This window comes from Lepisosteus platostomus, chromosome 14, assembly GCF_059453375.1.
Source record: "Lepisosteus platostomus isolate fLepPlt1 chromosome 14, fLepPlt1.hap1, whole genome shotgun sequence".
In the NCBI taxonomy this organism is placed as follows: domain Eukaryota; kingdom Metazoa; phylum Chordata; class Actinopteri; order Semionotiformes; family Lepisosteidae; genus Lepisosteus; species Lepisosteus platostomus.
In genome coordinates, this window is record NC_142624.1 from 2,829,989 (window position 1) to 2,854,256 (window position 24,268).

Sequence of the window (24,268 nt, forward strand, 5' to 3'; positions counted from 1 at the left end):
TGGGAAAGGACACCGGGCGAATACCTGTCTCTGTTGGGACTTGTCGAGACAAGTTTTTTCTTTCCTTTGTTCGCTTTTTTTTTTTTTGAAGGGGGGAATTTTAAGGGGTCAGAAAGGAAGAAGGGGCACCGGAGCCGCACCTGGAAGCAGGATTTGATCCCGAAAAAATACCAATCGACCGTCTTCGCCGGCGCGGGAGGAGGAGGAGCGTGGGGAGAGGAGTGGGGGGGGTGGGTTGTTGCCAGCGCGAGACAGCATGGCCGTGGCGAACGAGAGGGCGGCTCGCGCCCTGAGAGAGGTCCTGCTGAAGCCGGGCAACTCCGCGTGCGCCGACTGCGGGGCTCCAGGTAAGCGCCGTGCAGGTGATCTCCCGACCCCCCCCCTCCCCAGCCGACGAGCACACTCGTGCCCCGCGCGTCGGTGATCGCCCACCCGGGCCCCGCCGCCGCCGCCCCGAACCGTCAGCGGTCGCGGTCCCCAGCTCGAGACGCACTGTCGGTTCTGATCCGAATCCCGATGGGCTGCGGCCGTCGGGGGTCAGGAGCGAACGTCACCGGCCTCCTTAGTGTCCGGGGCAAAAGCCAAAATCCATAAAAGTCAGGATCTGGAGCTCATGAGGACTGTGGCGCCTGACACAGAATGTCACACCCAGCCCCTCAATATCACACGACTGTGACGGGTTTCAGCGATTATTATTATTATTATTATTATTGAAACTGCTCCTCACGGCCGTCCAGACAGCACTGGAGCACGGCGGGGACGCGCGCTCGTGTGTCAGGATGGATCTCCCGGCTCACGCCGCCCGAGGTCCGTCTCTACGAGCGGTCCCGCAGCGCCGCTCTGAGGCTGATGCAGGGCGCAGGTGCCCCAGTCCCGCGGCGCCCGTTTTCGGCGGGGCCACACCTGGGATGCTCGCTACCGGGCTGGGCTAACCGCTTCCATGTAGCCCTCCGGGACACGGGAGCGACACGGTACATTCACTCCGCGAACACAGCCCGCTGCTCCCGTCCCGCGGCCGGCGAGGTGTCGCCGTGGATGTTTTCGTCGTTTATTTGCGCGGCGAGCCCACGGAATCGTCCCCGAACCGAGCCCCAGTCAGTCCTGCTGGCTCCCGGCCGGGTCACGGAGTCCAGGCGTCTCCCCCCGGCTGAGGACCCCAGCAGCGCTGGTGCACAAGCGCCTTGTTGGGTTTTTCTTTTTAAAAAAAAAACGTCGTGACGCAGGGATTGGGGTGCCGAACTCCGCTCACGCCAAACCCCGCGTTTAGTACAGGGGCGAGCCGCCTGATGGCGTGTTCTCAAGCCGGGGCCCGAGTGATTTGTCAGCAAGTATCTGCCGTCGAGCTATAGTGCAACAGGCTGACAATTTAAGAGACAACTGCTGGGTCACTTTTCCCTCGTCGGTTCCGCTGAGCTCGCTGTGTCTGCGCCCGCGCCTTTGAGGACGGTGCAGGCTGTGTCCGGCCGGGCTGGCCTACAGTACGTGTGACGTCAAGGATGTTGAAATCAGACGATCGCGCGCGTGTGTGTGTGTGCTGAAGCACCAGGCCGGTGGACTTTGTTATATTAAGGAAAGAAGGTGAAGGCGTTTTTCGTGCAGCAGAACGCAGGAGCCATGCCGGAGCAGTCTGGTTTTCCCCGCCTCTGCACCCGGCGGGGAACAGATGGGACTCCCGCCGCAGAGCCGTGTGATCCGTTCCGGGTTTTACACCTCACGGCAATGAAGGCGAAAAGCCAGGCAGTATTATTATAACGGGGGCCCCCCAGTGCTGGTCAGGGGACACCGCCACATGCAAACCCTGACACGGATCGGACTGCTGTCTTGCTCGAGGCCCAGTTAAGGGTGTGTCTGTGTAGGCTCCGTTGGGTGCTCCGTGCTGAAACCCAGGCCCCCTGGCACCTTGCCCGTCGCAGGAGGGTGGGGGGGGGGCGCGGGGACACAACAGAGGCCTGTCCCCTGTGCAGCGAGACAGGAGAAGGGAGGGCGGTTTTGCTGCGATCAGCTAAAAATCCACGAAAATGAAAGTGCCAGCAGAACACACTTCTCCTATTTTCCACGTGCTGATAAGACAGTTACAGGCACATCTGCCTCCGGGGCTTCAGGCAAAGAGTTTCCCACAGCTCTCTGGCCCTTCTGCAGACAGGGTTTCCCAGAGCGAAGGTGGGGGAGGCAGAGAGAAGGGGGAAGGCAGGAAAAGGGAAGGAGAGAGACCGAAAAGGGGAAGAGCACAAGGGAGGAGGAGAGAGGCGACAGGACAGGGATACGGGCAAAGAAAGATGAAGGGACTGGGGGAGAAACCAGGGTCTCTGCTTTGACAACACGGCTGGGCAGCCTGTTCCACGCCCCCACCACCCTTTAGGTAAGGGCGTGTCTCCTGTCCCGAGTGGGGTGTCTTCGGCAGCTCGCTCCAGAGGAGTGGAACTGTAGGAGTGGAACAAGGCGGCGACGAGGCGTTGCTAGGGTGACAGAGGGATGATAGAAAGGATAGATAAGGGATCATGGGAATTTGATCTGTCTGATCAGGAGGCACTTCTTTACTCAAAGAGTTGTGGGAGTGTGGAACCAGCCACCCAGCCGTGTTGTTGAAGCCGATACCCTTGCCTTAGCTCAAGAAACAGCTGGGTGAGATCCGGGGGATTAATTAGCTATTAACCACCAAATATGGCAGGTAGGCTGATTGGGCTCCTCTCGTTCGGAAGCGTTCATAAGAGACAGAGAGGGTGTTGGAGAGATGGAGCGAGATCTCTCGGCTTTGCAGATGAGCGACACCAGATGAGAATGAAAGTTACAGTTACAGTTACTCATCTTCTCATGACCCTGCATCATTTACGGAATGAGCAGCCGGTGACGTCGCAGCAAACGCAAAGCAGGATGGGTCCTAACAGAGCGTGCGACACGACACGGCCTAAAGCAGGGCCTGATGCAGATGCTCGTCCCCCATTCCGGGTTTTGGTGGTGCAGATAGATGGGTCTCTACACACGCTTACAGATAAAAGACATGAGACGCTTACTTGTACCTTTCTTTTTCTGTAAGTACTGTGAGAGGCAGAAATGACGCCATCGGCCTGGTTTAAATTAGCAACCCTCAGAATAAACTGTTTAAGACTTCTGCAAACGCAGAGAATGAAGATCCTGCCTAGGGCTGATATGCACATGGACAGGATGTTTGTATACTCTCTATATATATATAGCAGCCCCCAGCCTGAGAGTACACATGAGAACAATGTGATACAATGAAAGGCTCTTTAAAACCACCGAAACCACAGAGCTCACAGGCTCTCCGTGTGGGGTGGTTATTTGTATATTGCAAGTCAGCGTAACCAGGCAATCGTCTTCTGTCCCTGGCTTTTACAGCAACAGCCACTGCACCCCACACTGACAACTGCTTACTGCCAGCTGTACTGGAGTTCAGCTCCAGCCCTGAACACCAGCACAGAGTGGTTTTAACCTGGCCATCATGGGGCACAATGCACTGTACTGGAGTACAGCCCTGATCACTGCTTTAAACCAGACTAGCGTGACACTGTGTGTGTACTTACTTTCAGTCAAAGACCACAGTTGGACACTAGAGGGGGGATGCTTTCTTCACACAAAGGGCTGTAGGAGTATGGAACAAGCCACGCTGGGAGTCTGCCTACATCTCCTCACTCTCTCTTGCATGCAGTCGCTGGGGTTTGGAACTGAGAGCCGAAATACAGATTTTAAATTCATTAAAAACACACAGACGCACTCCTGCTGGCTAATATTCAAGAGGCTTGACTTGGCAAAACCTGGACTGGAGCAAATTGCCATGCAACAGGAGCGAGGTTGCTCTAAAGCGGATTGTATTTACTCAGTGCTTTGAGTGCTGGACAGATGCCAGTTCAAAACAACCGATGCGGTTCGCGGGTTCGAGAATTGCTTTCCCACCAGACCTCCTCCCCCTCTTCACTTCTGCTCCGCCCACAGACCCGTCATGGGGCTCCTGTTCCCTGGGCACCTTCATCTGCCTGGAGTGCTCCGGGATCCACAGGAACATTCCCAGTATCAGCAAGGTGAAGTCCCTCAGGCTGTCATCCTGGGAGGATCTGGAGGTCCAGGTGAGTCAGAGTCTCTGTTCCCGATGGTCCTCAGGAATCAGATCCAGTCTGTTGACCTTCATGGACAAAGGAGCTATATTGTTCGAGCTATATAGACTTTGAGCAGCATGGTGGAACAGTGGTCAGCATTGCTGATTTACAGCTCTGTGGCCCTGGGTTTGGTTCCTGGGGTGCTACTGTCTGTGTGGAGTTTGCATGTTCTCCCCCTGTGTTCATGTATGTTTCCTCCAGACGGTCTGGTTTCCTCGCACAGTCCCAAGGCATGCTGGGTAGATTAATTGGCCTCTGGGAAATGCCTGCCCTGATGTGGGTGTGTGTCTGTGCCTAATTACAACCTCTTCTGAAGCAGTCTTGTCTAAAAAGAACGACTGTTGAGGTAGTGTTGCTGCATCACAGCCCGTGGGACCCGGGTTTGAGTCTGTCACGTCCTTTTTGCGGAATTTGCATGACCTGCCTTTGTTTGCACGGGACAATATATACCTTTTTGGATCGGTCTAACAAAGGCTGTGCCTGGCAGTATGAGGAACTTACACCCTCTGTGCACACTGATAACAAATTGATAATAACCAGGCTTGTGCAGGGCGTGTTTCACAGTCACCAACACCACAAAGCAATTTCTACTTAGAAACTAGCCTGACGTTGTTTTGTTTTATGGTGCCTACTAAAGGAAAAGTTGTCTCTTTCTTTGTCCACCTCCTGCGAGTGCTAGTCTTATTGCAGTCTGATATATAAATTGAAAGGCTTTCTGGTGGAAATCAAAATCTGGGACAGAGTTTTGGGATTGGAAGGGGAAGTCACCCTCAAAACAGGGTTTCTATTCCTGGTCCAGGTCTAGGTGCTTCTCCGGGTTTTAACTTCACCTCGACAAATGATCTAGACCAGTTTGTTAATGTTTTTAAACAATTTAAGATTTTGAAAGACTTAAAGAGTTTAGGAGCTGAAAAACCTGCAGACACATCAACCATGCAATGTCAGGACTGGGGTACAGTCACAAATCTTCACCAGCTCCACACCACACCAGACCCAAACAGCATATTTATATATCAGGCTTGGTTGATCTCCTGAAAAGCCCAGACACAGCTAATCCACTGGATCGCTTAACGATCAGCAAGGATCAGGCGACCAAAATGGAAGTCAAGGCGTTGCACATTTAGGAATAGGAAGTACACATCGCACAAAGAGTGGTGGGTGTCTGGAACAAGCCACCCCCCCCATGTAGGTGACCTACAATTTTTTTTACAGAGCAGCTCGTTAAGACTGTCGGTTCAATTAGGGAGAAAGATGGGACGAAACGTCAGCGGTCTCCCCGGGGCTGCAGTCTTTTGTTCTGAGGTCCTGAGGTCCCTCTCACTGTCCCGCCCGGCTTCTCTCTTTCCAGTTCCTGGCAGAGCACGGCAACACTGCGGCGAAGGCCAAGTACGAGGCCGCGGTCCCTGTCTATTATTACAAGCCTACGCACCGGGACTGCCAGTGAGTGATGTGGGGTTTGTGTGGGGGGTGGGGAGGCATGCCTGTGGTGCACCAGAGAGAACCACACCACAACCGTGTGACTCATCCGGCACAGACCACGTGCCCGCCGGCACATCCGACACCAGGGCCTTCCCAGAGCCGGTCCTGCAGGCCCGCACGCCTGCTGGGTTTCCCTGCAGCTGGGAGTCGTGGCTTCGTTGGAAGCCGAACTGGGAGGCGGGCCGGATGGGATCTTTCGCAAGTACGCTTTCCGGCTCAAGAGCTCGGGATTTGATTGGAATTCGGGAATGCGACAGGGAAATGAAAGGCTGCCACCTCCCAACAGGTTTCAAACGTGAAAACAGTCAAATTAATCCTGTTATTTAGTTGGTTACAAATTCAATGGAACAAACCCCGCCAGGCGACAGTCACACACGCCTGTTCTGAAACTCAGCGCTATGCTCAGTGTCCAACATACCTTCCTGGGAGGGAGATCCTATGGGACAGAGGTCAGGGAAGGGGGAGATCTTTTCCCTAGATCTTCTTGACAGATGTTCACAGTCAGTAGCGCAAGACCTGGGTGCTTCCCCGCTCATTGAGGTCTTCAGAGATCTGGTGACCTTCAGAGAGCTGTGCGACGTTCATTTCCTTCCCCCCCCCAGCCTTCAATATTCATGGCATCCTGCACTCACGGGGTTTTCCAGGAACTGGAGCCATTATTTATCCTGGAATGCCTCGGGGAAGTTCCCAGAGCCCCGGGACACTCCTGAGGTGGGATAGGACCTAGGTACTCTACCGCATACCTGTCATCACATACCTGAGATCACTGCGAGCGTTCGAGCTAGCAGGACAAGCAGCAAGGAAGAAAGATGACACTCTGAACAGATACTGAGCGTTCCCCCCTCCCCACACGCACACCATTCCTCCTACATAACTGGAAACTGCAGAGGAGGAAGCAAAAGGCTGACGGGACGATAAATTGTTCTGCATTCCTCCCACAGCCGACGTGCAGATCAGACTGAGCCAAGAAAGGCCCTCCTCACCAGGACGGTTCAAAAGAACAGGGGTGCAAACTCACCCCCCGGCCTTGGTAAAACTCCGGTTCAGGTTTTTGAACACCTCCTGGCGGTTCATCACTTCTGTCCCTTCGAGGCTGTAATGTAGTAAACCACCAGAGGGCGCACCCCTTGACGGGGAATGAGGTGTGCCTCCCCTCACCTGGCATGCGTAGTATTATGGGGGAGGGAGCAATAGAGCCCCCTTACTGTTGGATCAGCGGCCTGCAAGTGCTTGTCTCTCCCCTGAGGTCCAGAACTTGACCGTACGCTACCTGGCCAAGCCCTGACTGTGCAGGGTCATATCTTAACACACATCTCTGCACAGGGTTCTCCGAGAGCAGTGGATCCGAGCCAAATACGAGAGGAAGGAGTTCACCGAACCCGGGAAGCCGCTGCCTTATGAGGAAGGTAGGGTCTGCTGTCCCCGCCGGTCAGTGCACCCGGTCCTCATCCGTCCTGTTCAGCCCTGGACCTGATTGTCTTCCACTTTACTGCATGGAACAAAATTACAGGATAGTGTCCCCATTGCTATAGTGGGGCATTAGGACCTACACAGACCGTAGGGTGAGCGCCCCCTACTGGCCCCACTGACATCTCAGCTTTCCCAGGAGTCTCCCCTCCAGGTACTGGCCAGGCTCACACCTGCTGAGCTCCAGTGGGGTGCCAGCTGGGAGCTGCAGACTGGGCAGCAGTGGAATGTGGTCTCTTTAGCAAAGGGGGGTGTGTATCCAGGGACGATGACAGGGGTTAGCAGGGTTCCTGGTGAAAGCCGAGATTGAGACAAATCTGGGATGTCCTTGAGCGCTCTGGCTGTGAGCTCTCACTGGCCACCGGGGTACGATTCGCCCACGATCCCGTTCTCTCCTGCTCTATTTTCCTGTGCCTGGAGGTTGAGTTGTAACCTGACGCTCAGGGCCGTGTGGAATTATGTCTGGTTGCCCGCCAGAGGTCAAGGAGGAGATGCTGATGAAGCGCGGCAGAGACAACGGCCAGTTCCTCAGCCGGAAGTTCGTCCTGATCGAGAGGGAGGGCGTCCTGAAGTACTACACCAAGTATGATGTGAGTCGGGTCGGGACCGGAGTGGACAGGGAGGGGTTTGCTGGACCGGGCCCAGTGGACGAGGCAGGATGGGGCAGAAGTAGGCTACAAGGTTAGGCAAGGCTGAATGTGAAATTCGTAGACTAACCTGGGCCATGAGCCCACAGGGGCTGCAGTAGGAGTCTGTACACCAGATGCATACCATACACAGGGGCTGTGTTTTGTAGAGTGTATTGTATTGTGTATTCTTAGCCAGAAGCCATCAGTTCCTGTAGCCCAAACAATGATTAGCTGATGTTGATGTCAGCCCAGTGACAAATAGCTATTTGGAGCCAATCCCAGATCAGGAGAACCAATAAGAACCAATCCCAGATCAGCATGCCAATCGGAGCCAGTCCCAGATCAGCATAGCCAATCGGAGCCAGTCCCAGATCAGCATAGCCAATCGGAGCCAGTTGCAGAACAGGATGGGGTGGCAACCAGGGACTAACATCTTGCACATCTGCCCCCCTTCCCATAGGCAAAAGAGCCCAAAGCCATAATCAGAGTGGACACCATCAACGCCACCTTCCAGCCCATCAAGATCGGGAACCCCAACGGGCTGCAGATCACCTTCCTGAAGGACTACAGCACCCGCAACATCTTCGTCTACCACGAGAACGGCAAGGTACCGTCTGCACAAAGCTCATACTGAGACACAGGAGGGCCAGTTCCAGGCAGCTCAGGCTGCGGAGTTGAAGAGGACAGCCCAACGCAGCACAGTAGTGTCACATAGACAGATATCTCCTGCTGAGATGGGGATCTCCTGCATCTGGGCAAAAGCACCAGAAACACATGAGAACAGCTACATGTTTTAAACCTGTATTTACAGGGCAGATGCTTTTATCCAAAGCAGCTCACACATGACAGGAGGCCATTTGACATTACCTAGCGTCATATCTTCCTGGAAGGAAGCAAGGGTACTGGCTTCAACAGCGTGTAGGTAGCTTGCTCCACGCCCCCACCACCCTTTGTATAAAGAAGAACCTCCTGTTCTCAGTTTTAAATGCACTTCAGCCGGATCTCCTCCCACTGTGTCTCAAAAAAAAAAACATCCAGGGAATTAGCTTGGTTGGGGTTGATTGTGCGATGACACACCTGTGACCTGATGAACAGGGGTCACAGGGAGGCCCAGAGCAGGGCTGTTAATCAGTGACTGGGACCTTGTCTTCCTGTCTCCTCCAGACAATAGTGGACTGGCTCAACGCTATTCGGGCCACGCAGTTCCATAACCTGCAAGTCGCCTTCCCAGGAGCCACCGACACTGAAGTAAGTTCGGCTTCGCGGCTCTTAGTCTCCTGGTCCATCTTCAAACCCCTCGGGATCCGTGACTTCCAGTGGTATCCCATCTTTTCCTTTCCCTCGCGGGCTGGCTCCTTGGACTCTTACAAGCCCGTCCCTCTCCCTCTCCGTCTCTCCACCTCGGGGCTTTTGTCCAGCACCGATCAAACCCTGCAGTTAACTGCAGCTCCGTTAGAAAGCCCAGAGAAACTCCAGCTGTTCGCTCTCTCTCTCCCTCCTGCTCCCTCTCAGTCAGTGTCTCGGTGCCCCAGTGCACGCTGGGCTCACAGCTCTGAATGCATGAATTCCTCTGACTCAGCCACACAGGGTCAGGACCCACCTCTCATGTGAACTTTACCCCCCCAGCGCCGATTCTCTCTTCCTCTCTCAGTTCCCCTCCGGTTCCCTCTCTCCCAGTGACCACGTGCCTCTTGTGTCTCTCAGCTCATACCCAAGTTGACGAGAAACTTCCTGAAGGAGGGCTACATGGAGAAGACCGGGCCGCGGGTGGGTTCAGCGATTGATTCTGATCATGTCAAGCCCTTTAAAACCACTTTAAGCAAAGTGCTGTGTTAATTAACATTTATTTAATCCACCTATTTAATCCAGACCTCAGTGTATTTATGCTTTCATCATTGTGCTATTTCTGTTCTGGGGGGGCTGAATACCCTTCTCTTAGAAAGCCTACAGGAACAGCACACATCACTTAAATGTGACGCAAGATGTGCAGCTAAATACATGCTGAACTCGGAAATCCTTCAAAACCCTACCAGCTACAGCAATGCTGTACGGACACATAGCGCCCTCTGGTGGGTAATGAAGAAATACATTGTGTGTGGAGTCATTTGTATTTGTTTAAAATCTTTCCTCCATCTGAGCAGACTTTTCCGCAGCAGTACAGGAAGCAGCTTGTGACAGTGCCTGCACACTTGCTGCCATAATCATAGCACGGCCAGCAGTTCTAAGTGGTCTGTCTTTCATAAGACAGACCACGCATGCATGGTGGTGCAGCATTTAGCATTGCACCCTTACAGCACTGTTGCACTGGGTTCAGTTCTGGACTCTGGGTGCTGTCTGTGTGGAGTTTGCATGTTCCCCCTGTGTTGGTGTGGGTTTCCTCCAGGTGCTCCAGTTTCCTCCCACAGTCCAGAGACATGCTTGTGGGTTATCTGGCTACTGGGAAAACTGGACCTGTTGGGAGTGTGCGTCTGGGTGTGTGTGCCCTGTGATGGACTGACGTCCTGCCCAGGGTGTGTCCTACCTTGTGGTTGTTGCTTGCTTCCGTCTCCCCTGTGACCCCTCCATCTTTCAGATCCCCTTGGGGATCCCAGCTCTGTGTTGCCCCCGTCTTAGAGACGTCTGCACCGCCTTCTTCCTTCACCTGCCTTTGCTGACATCCCTGTCCTCTTCCCCGCACAGCAAACCGAAGGCTTCAAGAAGCGCTGGTTCACCCTGGACCAAAGACGCCTGATGTACTTTAAAGACCCCCTGGTAGGAGCTCTCATTTTTCAAAGTCAAGCAGTTGCTCAGTGGGCACCTCGGGAGAGGCCTAACGCAGCCTGAACGCCACACGCAAGAGCAGAGACCCCCTTCCAAAACTGCCTCTTCAAGGGAGCCCCAGCAGTGCAAGTCGCCAGGAAGAGGGCTCAGTTAACTCAATGAACTCTTAATCGGGTCGGTTTAACCTCTGCCAGACGTCTGAAGATCCTGGTAATGTAAGGAGAGCTACAGCGAGAGACTGCTGGATAGTCGCCCTCAAAGAGCAAACGTCAGGGACGTACAGAATGTGCCAGAGCAGTGTGACCTTTTTGCAGGACTGCTTGAATTGTTAATTGTCAAGACTTGATCCTTCCCCAAAGACTCTTGTACTTGCTGGGAGGGAGTCAGTGAGACCCACCTGGAATGTGCTCTTCTGACACGCCCAGCTGTCGGGGCCTTTCGTCACTGGACGTCTCTCACAGAGGCACTGGCAAAGTCCTGGTTGTAGCTGGTGAACATCAGGACCCAAGCTTGATCCGTAGAGCTCATCCCACCCTCTGAGCCCAGCATGAAGTCCCTGTACTCAAGGGCCACACATCTCAAACGTAGGCCTGGTTGTGTGAGAGGCTTTGTCCAAGTGACCACGGTTGGCTTTCATTACTGGGGAATATTATGTAGTAGCAAGTGGTGCCAATGCTTATGCTTAAGACAAGAGAATAGATAGAGATCTAAAGATAGAGAGAGAGGTGACCTTGGGAGGGTGTTATTGGGTTTTGGACTTGCCTGATCGACGTCCTGAAACCGTATCAGGCAGGTGTTTCTTATTCCTGTGAAGCAGATCAAACAGCCATTGCACTGCAGTGAGACGTGACCCAGAACGTCCAGGCTGCAGTTCCTTCAGCTCTGTATATTCATACTCACCATTTTGTTTCCTAATTTTGAATTCATCTCCCCCCCCCATGCCTCTTTGTTTGGAAGGGCGTGCCTCCAGTTCGCAGTCTCCGACGCCCTGAGTTTCCCTTTGCGTCCGCTGGGCCGCGCCTCAGAACCCCAGTTCGGCGCACCAGGAACGCCCCTCTGTGATTGGCCGCTTCTGCCCATGTGCTTGTAGTGGCCGCCAGAGTGGAGCTCTCTGATTGGCTGCTTTGATACCCTTGCCTGTAGGATGCCTACGCCAAGGGCGAAGTGTTCATCGGTCAGCGCGACATGGGGTACAAAGCCATTGCGGGGCTCCCCAGCAGCACCCACAACAACAGGACCTGGCAGTTCGGCATCACCATCCTGACGCCGGACCGCAACTTCCTGTTCACCTGCGAGACGGAGGAGGAGCAGCAGGACTGGCTGGTGCAGTTCCAGAAGGTCATGGACAAGCCCATGTCACCCCAGGAGTTCTCCAGTGAGCACACCGCCTCCTCGGAGTGAGACAGAGAGTGAGAGCAGGGCGTCAGGGTGAGGTGGAGAGTGAGAGGAAGGTGACGTGAGGGCGAGATGGAGTGAGAGAGAGGTTATGTGAGAGTGATAAAGAGTGAGATGTTTGTATGTTCTCTCTGTGTTCGTGTGGGTTTCCTCTGGGAGCTCCACAGTCCCAGTTCCTCCCACAGTCCAAAGACACACTGGTAGGTTATTTGGCTTCTGGGAGAATTGGCTCTGCTGTGAGTGTGTGTCTGGGTTTGTGTGCTCTGTGATGGACTGGTCTCCCACCCAGGGTGTACCCTGCCTTGTGCCCAGTGCTTGCTGGGATAGGCTCCAGCTCTCCTGTGACAGTTCATTGGAAGAAGCGGTCTGAAAGCGAATCTTTAAATGATGTCATCTGACAAGTCACTTGATTGGCAATATGTGAATCCATGTGTTAGCATCTGATGATTTCACGGTTTTCCAGGGGGCAACGAGATTTGAAATGGGCAGATCAGGAAGTGCGAGCAAGTGTGTGTGTCGAAACGGGTGACTGCCTGTCCATCTCACTGCCCCATCTGTCGCTCCTTCTTGCAGTGGAAGCCCACCTGAAGCACAAATGATGCATCGCCACGGAAACAGGAAAGGTCACCCATCTGCCCCACCCCCACCCCCACCGCACTGGAGGCGTCTGATCACTTGACCAACAGAGCAGGGGCTGGCATAGAGCTGAGGGGGTTGGGGGAGGGGGAGGGGGGGGGTGACCCATGTTTGTGAAAGAAGCCCAGTGCACCTCTGCACCACAGAAACACTACTAACGTCACGGCCGTGAGCACTCCGACCGAGGCTCAGGGTAGCTCCCTCGCCATAACACTCCAGTCGGGTAATACTGGGCAAGGGGAAACACAGACCGCTGGCCAGGACCAAAGAAAGAGCAGAGCGTTTGAGTGCTCCACCCACAGCCTGCGACACAGTGGGTCAGATTACTGGGGGCAAAGGGGGCGAAGCTGATCAGTTCTTCCAGGACCGGGGGGGAAACACAGAGCCAAGTCACGATGCACGGCGTTTCTTCAACTAAACTAAGCGTCCCCTGATCCCCGTTTTCCTCCTGCCAGACGGGAGTGGGGCTTCCAAATTTGGAGAGGCGCGGGCCCCACCGTGCACCGAGGCTCTTAAGGGGCGACTGCCCCCGAGGGGGTGTGACCGCTCGGTCAGCGTCTGTCCAGCTCCCGTCCGGAAAACAGGAGGACAACGGCGCAACTCCTGCAGTCCACACCGTCCGACAAGTTCCCTCCCGAGACCCGCCGTCATCAAAGAACAAATCCGATTGGTTTGACCGTTATTGCATCAGTGGAGTTTATAAGGGGGGTATGGGGAGGGGAGATTAGATCTCAATCTCAATGTCTTCTTAGGGTATGTAAGTCTCGCACCCGGGACTGCCCTTCCCATATGGCTGTTGCACCCCTCCTGCCACCCCAGCTGCAGCTCCCTGGCTCATTCCTCACAGCAGAGCAGGGGTGGGGGGGGAGTCTGGACAGCCATTCCCTCCGCTGGGGGAGTCACGTCAAGTATGTCCTCTCTCTCTCCCTCACTCGTGGGGGGGGGGCTCAGTCTAGCCCAGTTACCGAAATGTCACGCTGCGTTCCCCTTGCCGCCAAGCGCTCTGAGGAGTTGCTTTCGAAGCTGATGGGGTAGCCCGCCTCTTCTTTGTACCGGACCGGTTTTGTAATAAGGACACGGATCTGTATATATAAATAAACCTCCACTGTGGCACCTGTGCTCGGCCAGCTTTTTCTCGGCATCACGCGGGTCGGTTGTGCTGATGGGTATTGTCGCAGTAGATCACGGTGTGAGCGTTGCGAGGCCTGGTCACGGTGGAAAAAAACTCCAGGGGGGAGTAGGAACGCAGCCGCCTCGCGTTTTCACAGTAGAAGAGAAATGGCCAGACTCTCTAGCGGCAGACCTAGCTTGGTTCTGATTCTAGAGGCTGATTTGGCTACCTGGCCGGCGCCACTCGCTGCTAAGTGCCTCTCGTTGACCCCAGTGGACATCCCCCAGTGGGATTCTGGGAATCCTCAGGCTACTGGGAAGGGAGGGATCATGGGAAAAAACCAGCATATTTTGTTATATTGTCTTAGTATATTATATTATGTTATTTGACCTGTTAGACTTTTAGAAAGGTGTGGATACCCACTGCGTTAGATCTGTCTAGCTGGCTCTTGACCTGGGCGCTTGTCCCCCAGAGCAGAGAGAAGCTGCAATATCTACAGCAGGGCTCTCCGGCATTTCCTGACTGGCTCCCCCTTGAAAAACAGCGTCCTGTAAACCCTCCCTCACCTAACCCTAAAGTCAAACTGCAGTCTAGAATCACAGTAATAACACAACACAAGCCCTCGTGTCTCTGGGGTTTCTCGTGATCTGTCCTGAATAATTCATAATTCTTCACTATTAATGATATGAATACTTCATAATAATCTTATATCGATTGATAATTATGCATTCATATATATAGCATTTCATAATGCTTAATTATAATAAGAAATAATGAGAAACACGAAACAAGCTGGTGTTCAGCACCACTCTGCTCCCCCTCCTGCCCTGTCTCTCCCCCTGCCCCCCCTCACTCTGCCCCTCCTGCACCCCCCTCACTCCCCCTGCCCCCTCCTGCCACAGCTCTCCCCCCTGGGAATTTTAACTTTAACTTAACTTGAATGACTTTGGGTCACCAGCGTCCTGCCAGCAAAGTTTAGATGAGACAGAGCACCAGTGGGGCGTGACTGGGATACAGTCCCGGGACTGTTTGTTCTCCACACAAAAAATGAGCACCTCAGCTAAGGAGCTTTAAACTTTACACACAGAAGGAAGGTCAGGCCGGTTCGCCGCGCTCGGATCGAGATCATCGCCGACCCCCCTCGCGGTCACAGACGCGCTCGAAACAGTAAAACAGCTGGAGTCTGTCATCTGGCCACGGGCCCTGTCAAGAGACTTCGTCGCACCTGGGTGTCGAGAGGTCTGTGAGAGAGAGAGAGAGAGAGAGAGAGAGAGATCGGGCCGATGCACACACCCCCTCCCAGACTCCCGTCTTACTATAAAGAGTGCAGCCTGGAAAACGATGGTCATCTGGAAACAAAACGGGCAAGAGGGAATACTGATCCTGGAAGGACAGATCCAGCAGGGCAAAGGAACGGCACAGAAACGGGACACAGGGAACTGAGCTCCCTCTAGCCTGGAGACGAGGCTGCTGGGCGGCCAGCGAAACTTTTACCGACCACAGTGTAGGTTATATTAAAAGCAAAAACGAGAGGAATTTCCTGTGAAGTCCCTACTTCCAGTTGTTCCTTTCTTCCTCTTTTCCCAGGACTGGGTACCGATCTGTCCCTTGGAGATACAGCGGGTGGGCAGGACTGGATTTTTGCTTTTTTTTTCGCAGGACTTTTGTCTTGGAATGGCAGAACGGATCGCTATCGGAACTGAAAGGAGCCTGCGTGTCCCAAAAGGCTTTTGAGGGAATCCAAACTGGAGATCTCTCTCCGACATCGGAATTGTCCATCGAGCCTTCACCTTGGATCGATGTGCTTTCAAGGTGTGCAGGGCGACGCAGAAGACAGGCTTTCTGAGGTCAGCTCCTGAGAGAAGGGCTTCTGAAAGTGAAGAGGGTGTCAACAGGACAGGAGGAGAGGCTGGTGAGGGATCCCTTTGCATTTTCCTCGGAAAAGCAGGAACATCGAAACGCTCTTTCTCTGCGCACAAAGCCAGAGTTTTTTTACCAAGTGGTAAAAAGCACCGCTCTCAAGGTGGGGGAGCGTCGCTTGTCTTTTGATATTGGAGGTGGAAGAAAGCTCAGTGTTTTTTCCCCAGGAACACAAAACACAATGGATTGGGCTCCTGATCGCAGTGGATCACCATTCTAAGAACCTGGAAGACGAATTCTAAAGGTTTCCACTCCGGCAAATCAGCACAGACGCTGTGAGCATGACTCCTGTCTGGACTGCTTCCCAGCGTTTTAACCCATCGGCTCGTCTCCCAGACGCACACAAAGCACTGGGAGAGATCCGGACAACTGGAGCTTAAGCTGGGCCGTCACTGAAAGGGTCTCCCGGAATTTAGCACCGTTTGAGATCGGGTTTTAGGAAAGTAAACCTGGAAGCCTTCCTGTGTTTATGTCTCCAGCGCTCCACACCCACAAACGGGTGCAGATTCCGCAGCAGCCGTGTTGAAGGATAAGGAGACAGTCAGTTCGGGATACCGGGGAAGAGCTCACGGGCTGCGAGGCCAGGCTGCGTTACAATAGCGATTGAGCCAGCCCAAGCAAAACCCCAGACATGGACCTGAGAGGAGACCCCAGCCCGAACCGCAGCGCCAACGCCACCGGCACCGCGCCCGCCCACCTCTGGGTGACCTCCCTGCTGGGGGCGACCCTCCTGGCCACGTGGGTGCTGGGCGTGGCCGGGAACGCCTACACCCTGGCCGTGACCAGCACCGCGCTGCGCCGCTCCGCCTCGCTCTGCGTCTACGTCGTCAACCTGGCGCTGGCCGACCTCCTGTACCTCTCCACCATCCCCTTCGTGGTGTGCACCTACTTCGCCCGCGACTGGCTCTTCGGGGAGACGGGCTGCCGAGTGCTGCTCAGCCTGGACCTGCTCACCATGCACGCCAGCGTCTTCGTGCTGGGCGCCATGAGCCTGGAGCGCTACCGCGCCGTGGCCAGCCCCTTCCGCGCCCGCCGGGCCTCGGCGGCCTCCCGCCGGCTGGCGGCCCTGGCCATCTGGGCGGCCTCCTTCCTGCTCGCCCTGCCCATGATGCTCATGGTCCGCCTGCACAGGGACCGGCCGGAGCCCGCGGGGCCCCCCCGGCGCATCTGCTCGCCCACCTGGACGCCGGCCGCCTTCCGGGCCTACCTGACCGTCCTCTTCTGCACCAGCGTGCTGGGGCCGGGGCTGATGATCGCCGGGCTGTACGCGGGCCTGGCCTGGAGGTACTGGGCGGTGCAAGCCGGGCTGGGGCCGCTGGGCGGGGGGGCGGCGGCGGTGGCGGGGGGCCGGAGGGGGCCGAAGAGGAGGGTGGTCACCATGGTGTTCGCCATCGTCCTGGCCCACTGGGCCTGCTTCCTGCCCTTCTGGGCCTGGCAGCTGGCCAAGCTGTACTCCCCTGGCACCCTGGGGGGCCTGTCCCCCGCCACCCACACCTACGTCAACTTCGCCCTTACCTGCCTGACCTACGGCAACAGCTGCGTCAACCCCCTGCTCTACACCCTCCTGACCAGGAGCTACAGGGACTACCTGGCCCAGAAGGCCCGGCCCGCCAGCTCAGCTGGGCCGGACCCAGCCGGTCCTGGAGGGGCTGTGGCGCTTCGGCACCCTTAGGCCCTTCACAAGCGGATTGGGACCGGGGACAAGAAGGGGGGGGTAAATACACAGTACCCCGTTAGAAAGTAACTGGCGACCCGTATCAGTGGTGCCGAGCTCTGCTTCTGGGCTCTGCTGTGTGCTTCTGGGTTTGCGCTCCGGTCACGTTCATACTCAGCAACTGGGACTTGGGGTCTCTTTTTTTAGGTGGGATTTTTAATGTGGTCTTCCGGACTTCGCGGGACACTTCATTCGCAAGAACTCACGTTCACTCCTTGCCTTGTCCTGGAGAAGCTGGAGATTTGGAGAGACCTGTAAAACCTGGACAGGGGACTTGAAGGACCGGAGTCAGGCTGTCCCTGTGTAAATCAAGGCTGGTGGACTCCCCTCCTCTGAGGTCTGTGGTGTCCGCTGGTACTCATTCCACTGTGCATCTTAATCGCTTCATTGACAACACTAGGATAAGGCGTTAAATCACATACGTGTTCCAAATACCTGTAAAACCTATGAGAACTGGAGCCACCTCTTCAAAATATTCCCCCAGCATATGACAGCAAGTCATTTCTTACCTAGGCAACCATAATGGCTAACTTTGCAAGAAGTTACGTTTGAAATGCTGTACGGAGCCACGCCGGACACACTCCGGGTGCTCAGCACTTTGATCCACTTCAGCTCTTACGAGCTGCACGCTTGCTGTGCTGACCAGGCAGCAGATAAGCAGCGTCGCAGAGTGCTGCCCCTGCAGATCTGCTCAGGAATGAGATAAAAGCACATGAAGTACTCGCGAGATTTTGCAGGCTTGGGTCTCAAACAACCTGAAACGGAGCCCCTGCTGTGCGATGGGAGGCCTACGTTTCCCCCTGCAACTTGCAATACAACATTCCACTAGACATCCATGCACAGTTTTGCAGGGTGCTTTATATTCAAATTCATAAAAGATGAGCTTGGGTAATTGGAACAAATGAATTTCCAACCGTATAATGAAAACATTTAGGGAGACCCGCGGGAAAACGCTCTTATAGCATTCCGGCTCTACCGCTGATGGCCTTGTACTTTAATGAGACTCTTTACTGCTTTTCTCTCCTCTGATGGTTTAACTGCCTCCGTTTCATGATAAAATCACAGAGGCAGTGCCCCTCCGTTCAAGGGAATCCTGGCCTCATGACACAGCCCGGGTTCAAACCAGCAAAACCTTAGCTGAACGGCTCGATGTCCCTTTGCTGGCTGAGCCCCACCATCATCATAATTCCTTACAGCTATATAGTGCTTTTCTGGACACTTCAATCAAAGCACTGTGCAGGTCACAGGGAATCTTCATGGGGAATATATATTCCCCATCTACCTATACAATCCCACTACCACCACCAATGTGTAGCCCCACCTGCGAGGGCAGACAGTGCACCAGTACGCTCCCCACCCACCAGCTATCTGTGGGGAGATCCCTAATGGTCCCACTAACGCCTCTTCCAGCAGAAACCTCAGCTCTCCCAGGAGTCTCCCCTCCAGGCACTGGTCAGGCTCACATGACTGAGCTCCAGTGGGGCTGCCACTTGCAGGGTGATACAGCTGCTAGCAAAGTTATTGCAGATTCATATTCTGAACTTTGTTCTGTGGAAAGAAGCAGTTGGTGAAAATGTTGTTCTTAAAGACTTTTTTGGTTTTGTATTTTACATTGCTTTGTACTTGTGTCACTGTATTTAATCTGTTCCCCTATGCACCTATAGTTTTTCTCTTCATACATTACTTATGTCTACTGCCTTTTTCTTTGGGAGACAGCAGGAAACTGGACTAGCGGGGGGAAGAACATCTTTATTTCTTTCAAGATGTCTTTGTGAAGCCTCATCCATACAAGTATCCAATATGTACCAATAAAATATAGAATACTGCTCATGAAAAGCCAAAGTTGAAAACATTTCTTTCTGGGAAAACACATTCTGCTTTTGCGCGAGTCTCCCACCTTCTCCTGTGGTCTTCCAGGACCTCCGCTCAGTTGGAGAGGTGGGGAGAGGGCAGCGGGTGACAATTTTAAGAGCGCTGCCCTCCGGTTTTATTGGAGTCAGCGGCTCTAATTGTGCTGGAGCCGCCCAGCGCCGGTACCATGGCTACGGCCAAGCAAACAGAGCGGAGCAGGAGCTGGGGCGGGTGGGTCTCCATGTGGAAACGCCTACGGAACGCAGTGGGTTCACCTAGCAGCTCTCTGGGGGCACAAGAAGACCGCGGCTCCCAGCTCGCAGCCTGTCGAAGAAGGGCAGGGGGGGTGGCCTCAGAGAGGCCAGCACACAGCCACACATCAGACTGAGCCCTGGGAGGAGGAAGAAGTGAGGAAGATGGGGGGAGGAGGAAGGGAGACCAAGGAGAAGGAAGAGAGGCAGGAGGAGGAAGAGAGATCAAGGAAGAGGAGGAAGGGAGAGACGGGGAGAATGGGAGAGGAGGAAGAGGAAAAAGGAGCCGAAGAGAGACGGAGATGGGGAGAAGGAAGGCAGAAGGTGGTGCTGAGCCGGCACACACTGTCTCTCTCCCCCTCTCACCCCGTCTCCCCCTGTCCCGAGCCGTACAGAGAAGCCAGCACACAGCCACACATCGGACTGAGCCCTGGGAGGAGGAGGAAGAGGAAGGGAGAGATAGGGAGAATGGGAGAGGAGGAAGAGGTAAAAGGAGCAGAAGGGAGACAGATGGGGAGGAGGAAGGCAGAAGGTGTTGCCGAGCCGACCCACACCGTCTCTCTCATCCTGTCCCGAGCCCTGGGGGTAGAGCTGTGCTCCAGCTGGGCCTGAGGAATGTGGCCAGGGGGCGACACATTCCTGGGCTCGGGCACGGGGCCTCTTAGTGCCACTCTGCGAACTGCCCCCCGCAGGGCAGGTCTCCGCTGGAGCCGCTGAGAAAAGAGCCCTCACAGGGCAGAGCAGCAGGAGAAACACACAGTTAACACCCGCAACCCAGTCCTCAAGCGCCTGCCCCTTCACTGTCTGTGGGGCTGGAGGGCAGAGAAACCAGCCCAGTGACTGAGGATTCTCACACTGAACACACTGCAGGGAGCCAGTCACACAGGGACACACTGCAGGGAGCCAGTCACACAGGGACACACTGCAGGGAGCCAGTCACACAGGGACACGGTACAAAGTGACATTAGTGTTAAGTCAAACAGTTTTGGACAGTAGAGTGGAAAGGCATGTGGAGCAATTTGATAACACATTGCACTGCAGTAGAGGGGAGGGGGGTATTAACGACAAGGGATGGAAAAGACCACTGCCGTTCAGAGCAAGCTCTAATCAGAAAGAAGCCTGCCCTGCACCGCCAACCTCAGCCTTGATAGAGAAGATCCGAATTTCCCCATCGAAGCTCACATGGTCATAAGAGTCTCGTCCCAGGCGGTTTGGGAAACTTATCACACGGTCATCAGGCAGCTTTATACCAAAGGAGTTGCCATTGTGAGTTATGGACATCTGGAAGGAGAAGAGGAATTGATCAGACGCCAATATTAGAACCTTCGGTGGGGAGTGGCTTTAAGCTTTTTCAGATGGGGTTCATGATGAAATATGAAGTGTACTGAAATTCATTCCACAGTGTAACAATCCCTCCCCCTGAAGCCCCGCCCACTCCCGGCAACCTCCCCCTGAAGCCCCTCCCACCCCCAGCAACCTCCCCCTGAAGCCCCTCCCACTCCCAGCAACCTCACCGTGAACTTCTCCCCCTGAAGCCCCGCCCACTCCCAGCAACCTCACCGTGAGCCCCGCCCACTCCCAGCAACCTCACCGTGAGCCCCACCCACTCCCAGCAACCTCACCGTGAGCCCCACCCACTCCCAGCAACCTCACCGTGAGCCCCTCCCACTCCCAGCAACCTCACCGTGAGCCCCTCCCACTCCCAGCAACCTCACCGTGAGCCCCTCCCACTCCCAGCAGCCTCACCGTGAACTTCTCCCCCCGCTTGAAGGGGAAGTGGGACTCTTGCTGCTCGTTCCCCCACGATCCACCGCGCGCCGAGTTCATCACGATAGAGTTTTGTCCTCCCGTGGTGTAATAGTAGAAGCGAGGGTTGAAATGTAGCGCCAAGTCCGAACTCGAGCTCCCCACATTAATCGCAAACCTGACAGGGGAGCAGAGACAAAACAGACAGATGACAAGATCAGAGGCAATTGAGGGAAGAGCGCCCCTGAAGTCAAATAAAAACCTGACGGGCCTGCAAGGCACATCCAAACGCATCCCACTGGACACACACACAAACCCCAGCATTGCCCTGACCTCTTTGGTGTGGTATGCTTTGGACACCTTCATGAACTCTTCAACAGCTATTAAGGTTAGTAACAGCATACAATCACGTTATATGCTAACAATGTTCTGTTATTTTTATCAAAACCCTAAAGCGTCCATTCGCAGGTTAATTCCTACGATTCTGTTCAGTGCATCCTCTGTTTATAGGTAGCCCGCAACACATAACCTAATAATCCCTCTCCATTGCCTTTTGCATGGTTACATTCGTGATGCGTTTGCTTCGGTACATCTGTCCCACCCCGATTTAGTCAGATGTTTAAGGATAAAGTCTGGGCTCTTAACCACCAGGGCAGGTGGATCGTCCTGCTTCATAAGACTCAGGCCTTGGTTTCAATCAAAACCCCAGTTAACATACATCATCTCCATCGACATCCACGCACAGAGCTTCAGGGTCTCTTATTTGCTAGCTGAGAGCTTACTGCCTTGCTTCAGTCTAAAGGGCTCTTATTAACAGGTGATCAACTGACAATGATCAGGCACAGGCGGGGGTGAGAATGGAGCACACACGCCCACATCGATTGACACACCCACAGAAGGACAGTCCTGAATTTCTGGACTCAGGGCTCAGGGTTGGGATTAATTATAAACCCCTTTTAAGAGCTGAAAGACATCATGTCAAACATATCATTTAAGTTTTTTGTAAAAAAAATAAGCATTGACATTTTTCTCTTTCTGAGCCTGTTTACCTACGCCCTGAGGTGGACGGCTTCCGATCCAGTGCCAGAATTCTGACTGTTTTCCCCATCATGACCTGGGCCTCAGTACTGGTGGACAAAAAAAACAACCTTTGTATTTCTCTCACCGGCCAGCCCCTGGATAGACATAGCCTCTGATCTCCATTGTTTCTCCTTTCTTGAAGGGCACTTTGTCAGTGAAGACTTCCTGTTCGGAAAAATTAAATAAAATAATTCCTTATGGCAACCCTGCTCCCAAAGGGCTTTTACACACTCAGGAGAAAACAGAGCGCTCCAGTACCCCATCAAAGCCCCACCCGAGAGACACAGGAGCCCCAGGAGTGCGCAGATCAGGGGCAGGACAGAGAAGCTGCTTCACCAGCTGAATGAAGGAGGAGCTTTGGGGAGGTTAGGTTGTACCCGAGCACTTCAGCGAGGCACCAACTGCAATCCAGGGTAGAGTTTAGCCTGGACACAGGGGTGAACGAACACCCCTGCTCATACACTCACCCTGGGGATCTGTCATGACCAAAGGAGTCAGGACCTGAGCTCATCTGAATGCCCCCCCTAGTGGGGCATTGGTTTGGAAGTTCAGGTCCAGAAGGAAGAGCACCCCCTACTGGCAGGGGTGTGTCACCAACTCCACACAATTCGTTTCAACGAACATAAGCAGAAGACTGTGGAAAAGTGGCATCTCTGCCTTCTGGAGTCCTAACAGCCCACAGCCCAGCCAAACCACCACTGGAAGAGGACCAGCAGGGGGCGCTGACTGAGACTAAAGACGCTGTTACACACAAATACTGCACTGACTCAGGGCAGTATGGTGGCACAGTGACACGCATTGGTGCTGCAAACCCTGGGCTCAATACCAGACCAGAGGTGTTATCTGTGTGGAGTCTGCATGTTCTCTCAATGTTCATGTGGGTTTCCTCGGGGTGATCCGGTTCCCTCCCACAGTCCAAAGGCATGCCGACAGGTTGGTTATTGGCTTCTGGGAAAACTGACCCTGCCGTGTCTGTGTGTGCCCTGCAATGGACTGGCATCCTGCCCCGGGGTGTACCCTGCCTTGTGCCCGTTGCTTGCTGGGATAGGCTCCCCTGCTATTCTAGACTGGATAAAACATTTAGACAAAGGACGGCTGGAGTGCTGAACTGCACTTTCTAAAACACGAACACAATTAAGAGGCGGCGTTCGAATTTGTGGGGGAAAGAAAAAGACGTAGAATGTTTTTTTTTTTTTAATATTTGCAAATGGCGCCCCGTGCACTGCATTGAAAACGCTTTTTTTTCCCCCTAAGAAGCCGCACCGCGCACTTTTTAACTAGGACTTTTATTGAACTAGAAGTGGAAATACAGTGTCCGATCGGAACTCACTTGGGCCGGCAGCTGGTGGGCCGCGCAGAGCAGAACACAAGCCGCGAAGGTCCAGTCCGCGACTCGAAACATGTCTCCCCGGGTTTTTCCACTTCGACTCTCCAAGTTCCCGCACGTAGATAACCCCTGACAGAGCTCTCCGTCCCCCCTCGCTGCCGTCTACCGATAACCAGAAAAGGGGGTGTCCCTACAAGACCAGCCGTGAAACGCAGACCAATAGAGTTCACGACGAATGACAACGCCCCAAATCAAAGCGCAACGAACTACTGTAGAGCGAACATTTGGCTTAAGCCGCTTGGCCAAGGGCCGACCTCCTGCCCATAGGACGCGGAGGCCAGGACCCCCCCATTCAAGGTAACCAAGGGGTCGCCACAGGAGTGGAGGTGGGATGCAAAGTCGCGCAGGAGGGAGAGAGAGAGAGATAGCGCATTTGGTATTTATAGCGTTCGGTGGAGGAAGGAATTGAGTGATTGCTAATCACTGACGGCTGGGGGTGATTGAGCGCGGTTGTTCTCCTCCCTCCCGAACTTCAGTTAAATGAACTCCACGAGTACAGCGGTGCTCGTTCAAAGCCGTCTCGAAACAGTGTCAGTGGGTTTCGTAGACTTGGTAAAAAAAAAAACAACAACAAGACGCTTCGCTTACGCCTTGCAAGCAGTTCTGAGAATTAGGAACGCGATTCCTTTGCTTGGGCGTGGCGTCATAGCGCGCGGCTCTCCGGAGAGCCCAGTTCTGGACTTGCTTCAGCTCTCCAGCGGAGACACTGCGAGTGAAGATCTCGCTGAGCGAG

The 24,268-nt window shown here is 54.3% G+C and overlaps 3 protein-coding genes across 6 annotated transcripts; 2 read left to right on the forward strand and 1 right to left on the reverse strand.

Annotated features, from left to right (window-relative positions):
• The first annotated feature begins 217 nt into the window (after positions 1-217).
• On the forward strand, positions 218-13,593 carry LOC148648694 (arf-GAP with dual PH domain-containing protein 1). Its single transcript, XM_088606520.1, has 11 exons — positions 218-347; positions 3,949-4,079; positions 5,458-5,549; positions 6,912-6,994; positions 7,533-7,645; positions 8,145-8,291; positions 8,849-8,932; positions 9,389-9,451; positions 10,364-10,435; positions 11,588-11,819; positions 12,413-13,593. Exons 1-11 carry the CDS (start codon positions 257-259, stop codon positions 12,436-12,438), a joined length of 1,134 nt encoding a protein of 377 aa, XP_088462646.1. The 5' UTR covers positions 218-256; the 3' UTR covers positions 12,439-13,593.
• LOC148648695 (beta-galactoside-binding lectin-like) lies at positions 4,004-23,899 on the reverse strand. Of its 4 annotated transcripts, none has more exons than XM_088606525.1 (5): positions 23,479-23,899; positions 22,234-22,313; positions 21,069-21,246; positions 20,505-20,603; positions 4,004-4,135 (listed from the first exon to the last, which is right to left on the reverse strand). In XM_088606525.1, the coding sequence occupies exons 1-5, from the start codon at positions 23,548-23,550 to the stop codon at positions 4,085-4,087; spliced, it is 480 nt and encodes a 159-aa protein (XP_088462651.1). In that variant the 5' UTR covers positions 23,551-23,899; the 3' UTR covers positions 4,004-4,084. The 4 variants fall into 4 exon arrangements, with proteins under 4 accessions (XP_088462651.1, XP_088462648.1, XP_088462649.1 ...); XM_088606522.1 differs by lacking the exon at positions 4,004-4,135 and adding an exon at positions 18,950-19,395; XM_088606523.1 differs by lacking the exons at positions 4,004-4,135; positions 23,479-23,899 and adding an exon at positions 18,950-19,395 and having other exon boundaries at positions 22,118-22,240.
• On the forward strand, positions 13,741-19,056 carry uts2r4 (urotensin-2 receptor 4). Its single transcript, XM_088606521.1, has one exon. It carries the CDS (start codon positions 16,138-16,140, stop codon positions 17,176-17,178), a length of 1,041 nt encoding a protein of 346 aa, XP_088462647.1. The 5' UTR covers positions 13,741-16,137; the 3' UTR covers positions 17,179-19,056.
• Positions 23,900-24,268: the final 369 nt, after the last annotated feature.

Excerpts from the sequence above, each read along its gene's own strand:
- LOC148648694 (XM_088606520.1), top strand. The coding sequence starts at position 257 with ATGGCCGTGGCGAACGAGAGGGCGGCTCGCGCCCTGAGAGAGGTCCTG. Across the intron at positions 4,080-5,457 it reads GGGAGGATCTGGAGGTCCAG|TTCCTGGCAGAGCACGGCAA; the intron begins GTGAGTCAGAGT and ends CTCTCTTTCCAG. Across the intron at positions 6,995-7,532 it reads GCCGCTGCCTTATGAGGAAG|AGGTCAAGGAGGAGATGCTG; the intron begins GTAGGGTCTGCT and ends GTTGCCCGCCAG.
- uts2r4 (XM_088606521.1), top strand. The coding sequence starts at position 16,138 with ATGGACCTGAGAGGAGACCCCAGCCCGAACCGCAGCGCCAACGCCACC.
- LOC148648695 (XM_088606522.1), bottom strand. The coding sequence starts at position 23,550 with ATGTTTCGAGTCGCGGACTGGACCTTCGCGGCTTGTGTTCTGCTCTGC. Across the intron at positions 21,247-22,233 it reads GTCTATCCAGGGGCTGGCCG|GTTTGCGATTAATGTGGGGA; the intron begins GTGAGAGAAATA and ends CTCCCCTGTCAG. Across the intron at positions 19,396-20,504 it reads GACGAGACTCTTATGACCAT|GCTGCGAGCTGGGAGCCGCG; the intron begins GTGAGCTTCGAT and ends CTTCTTCGACAG.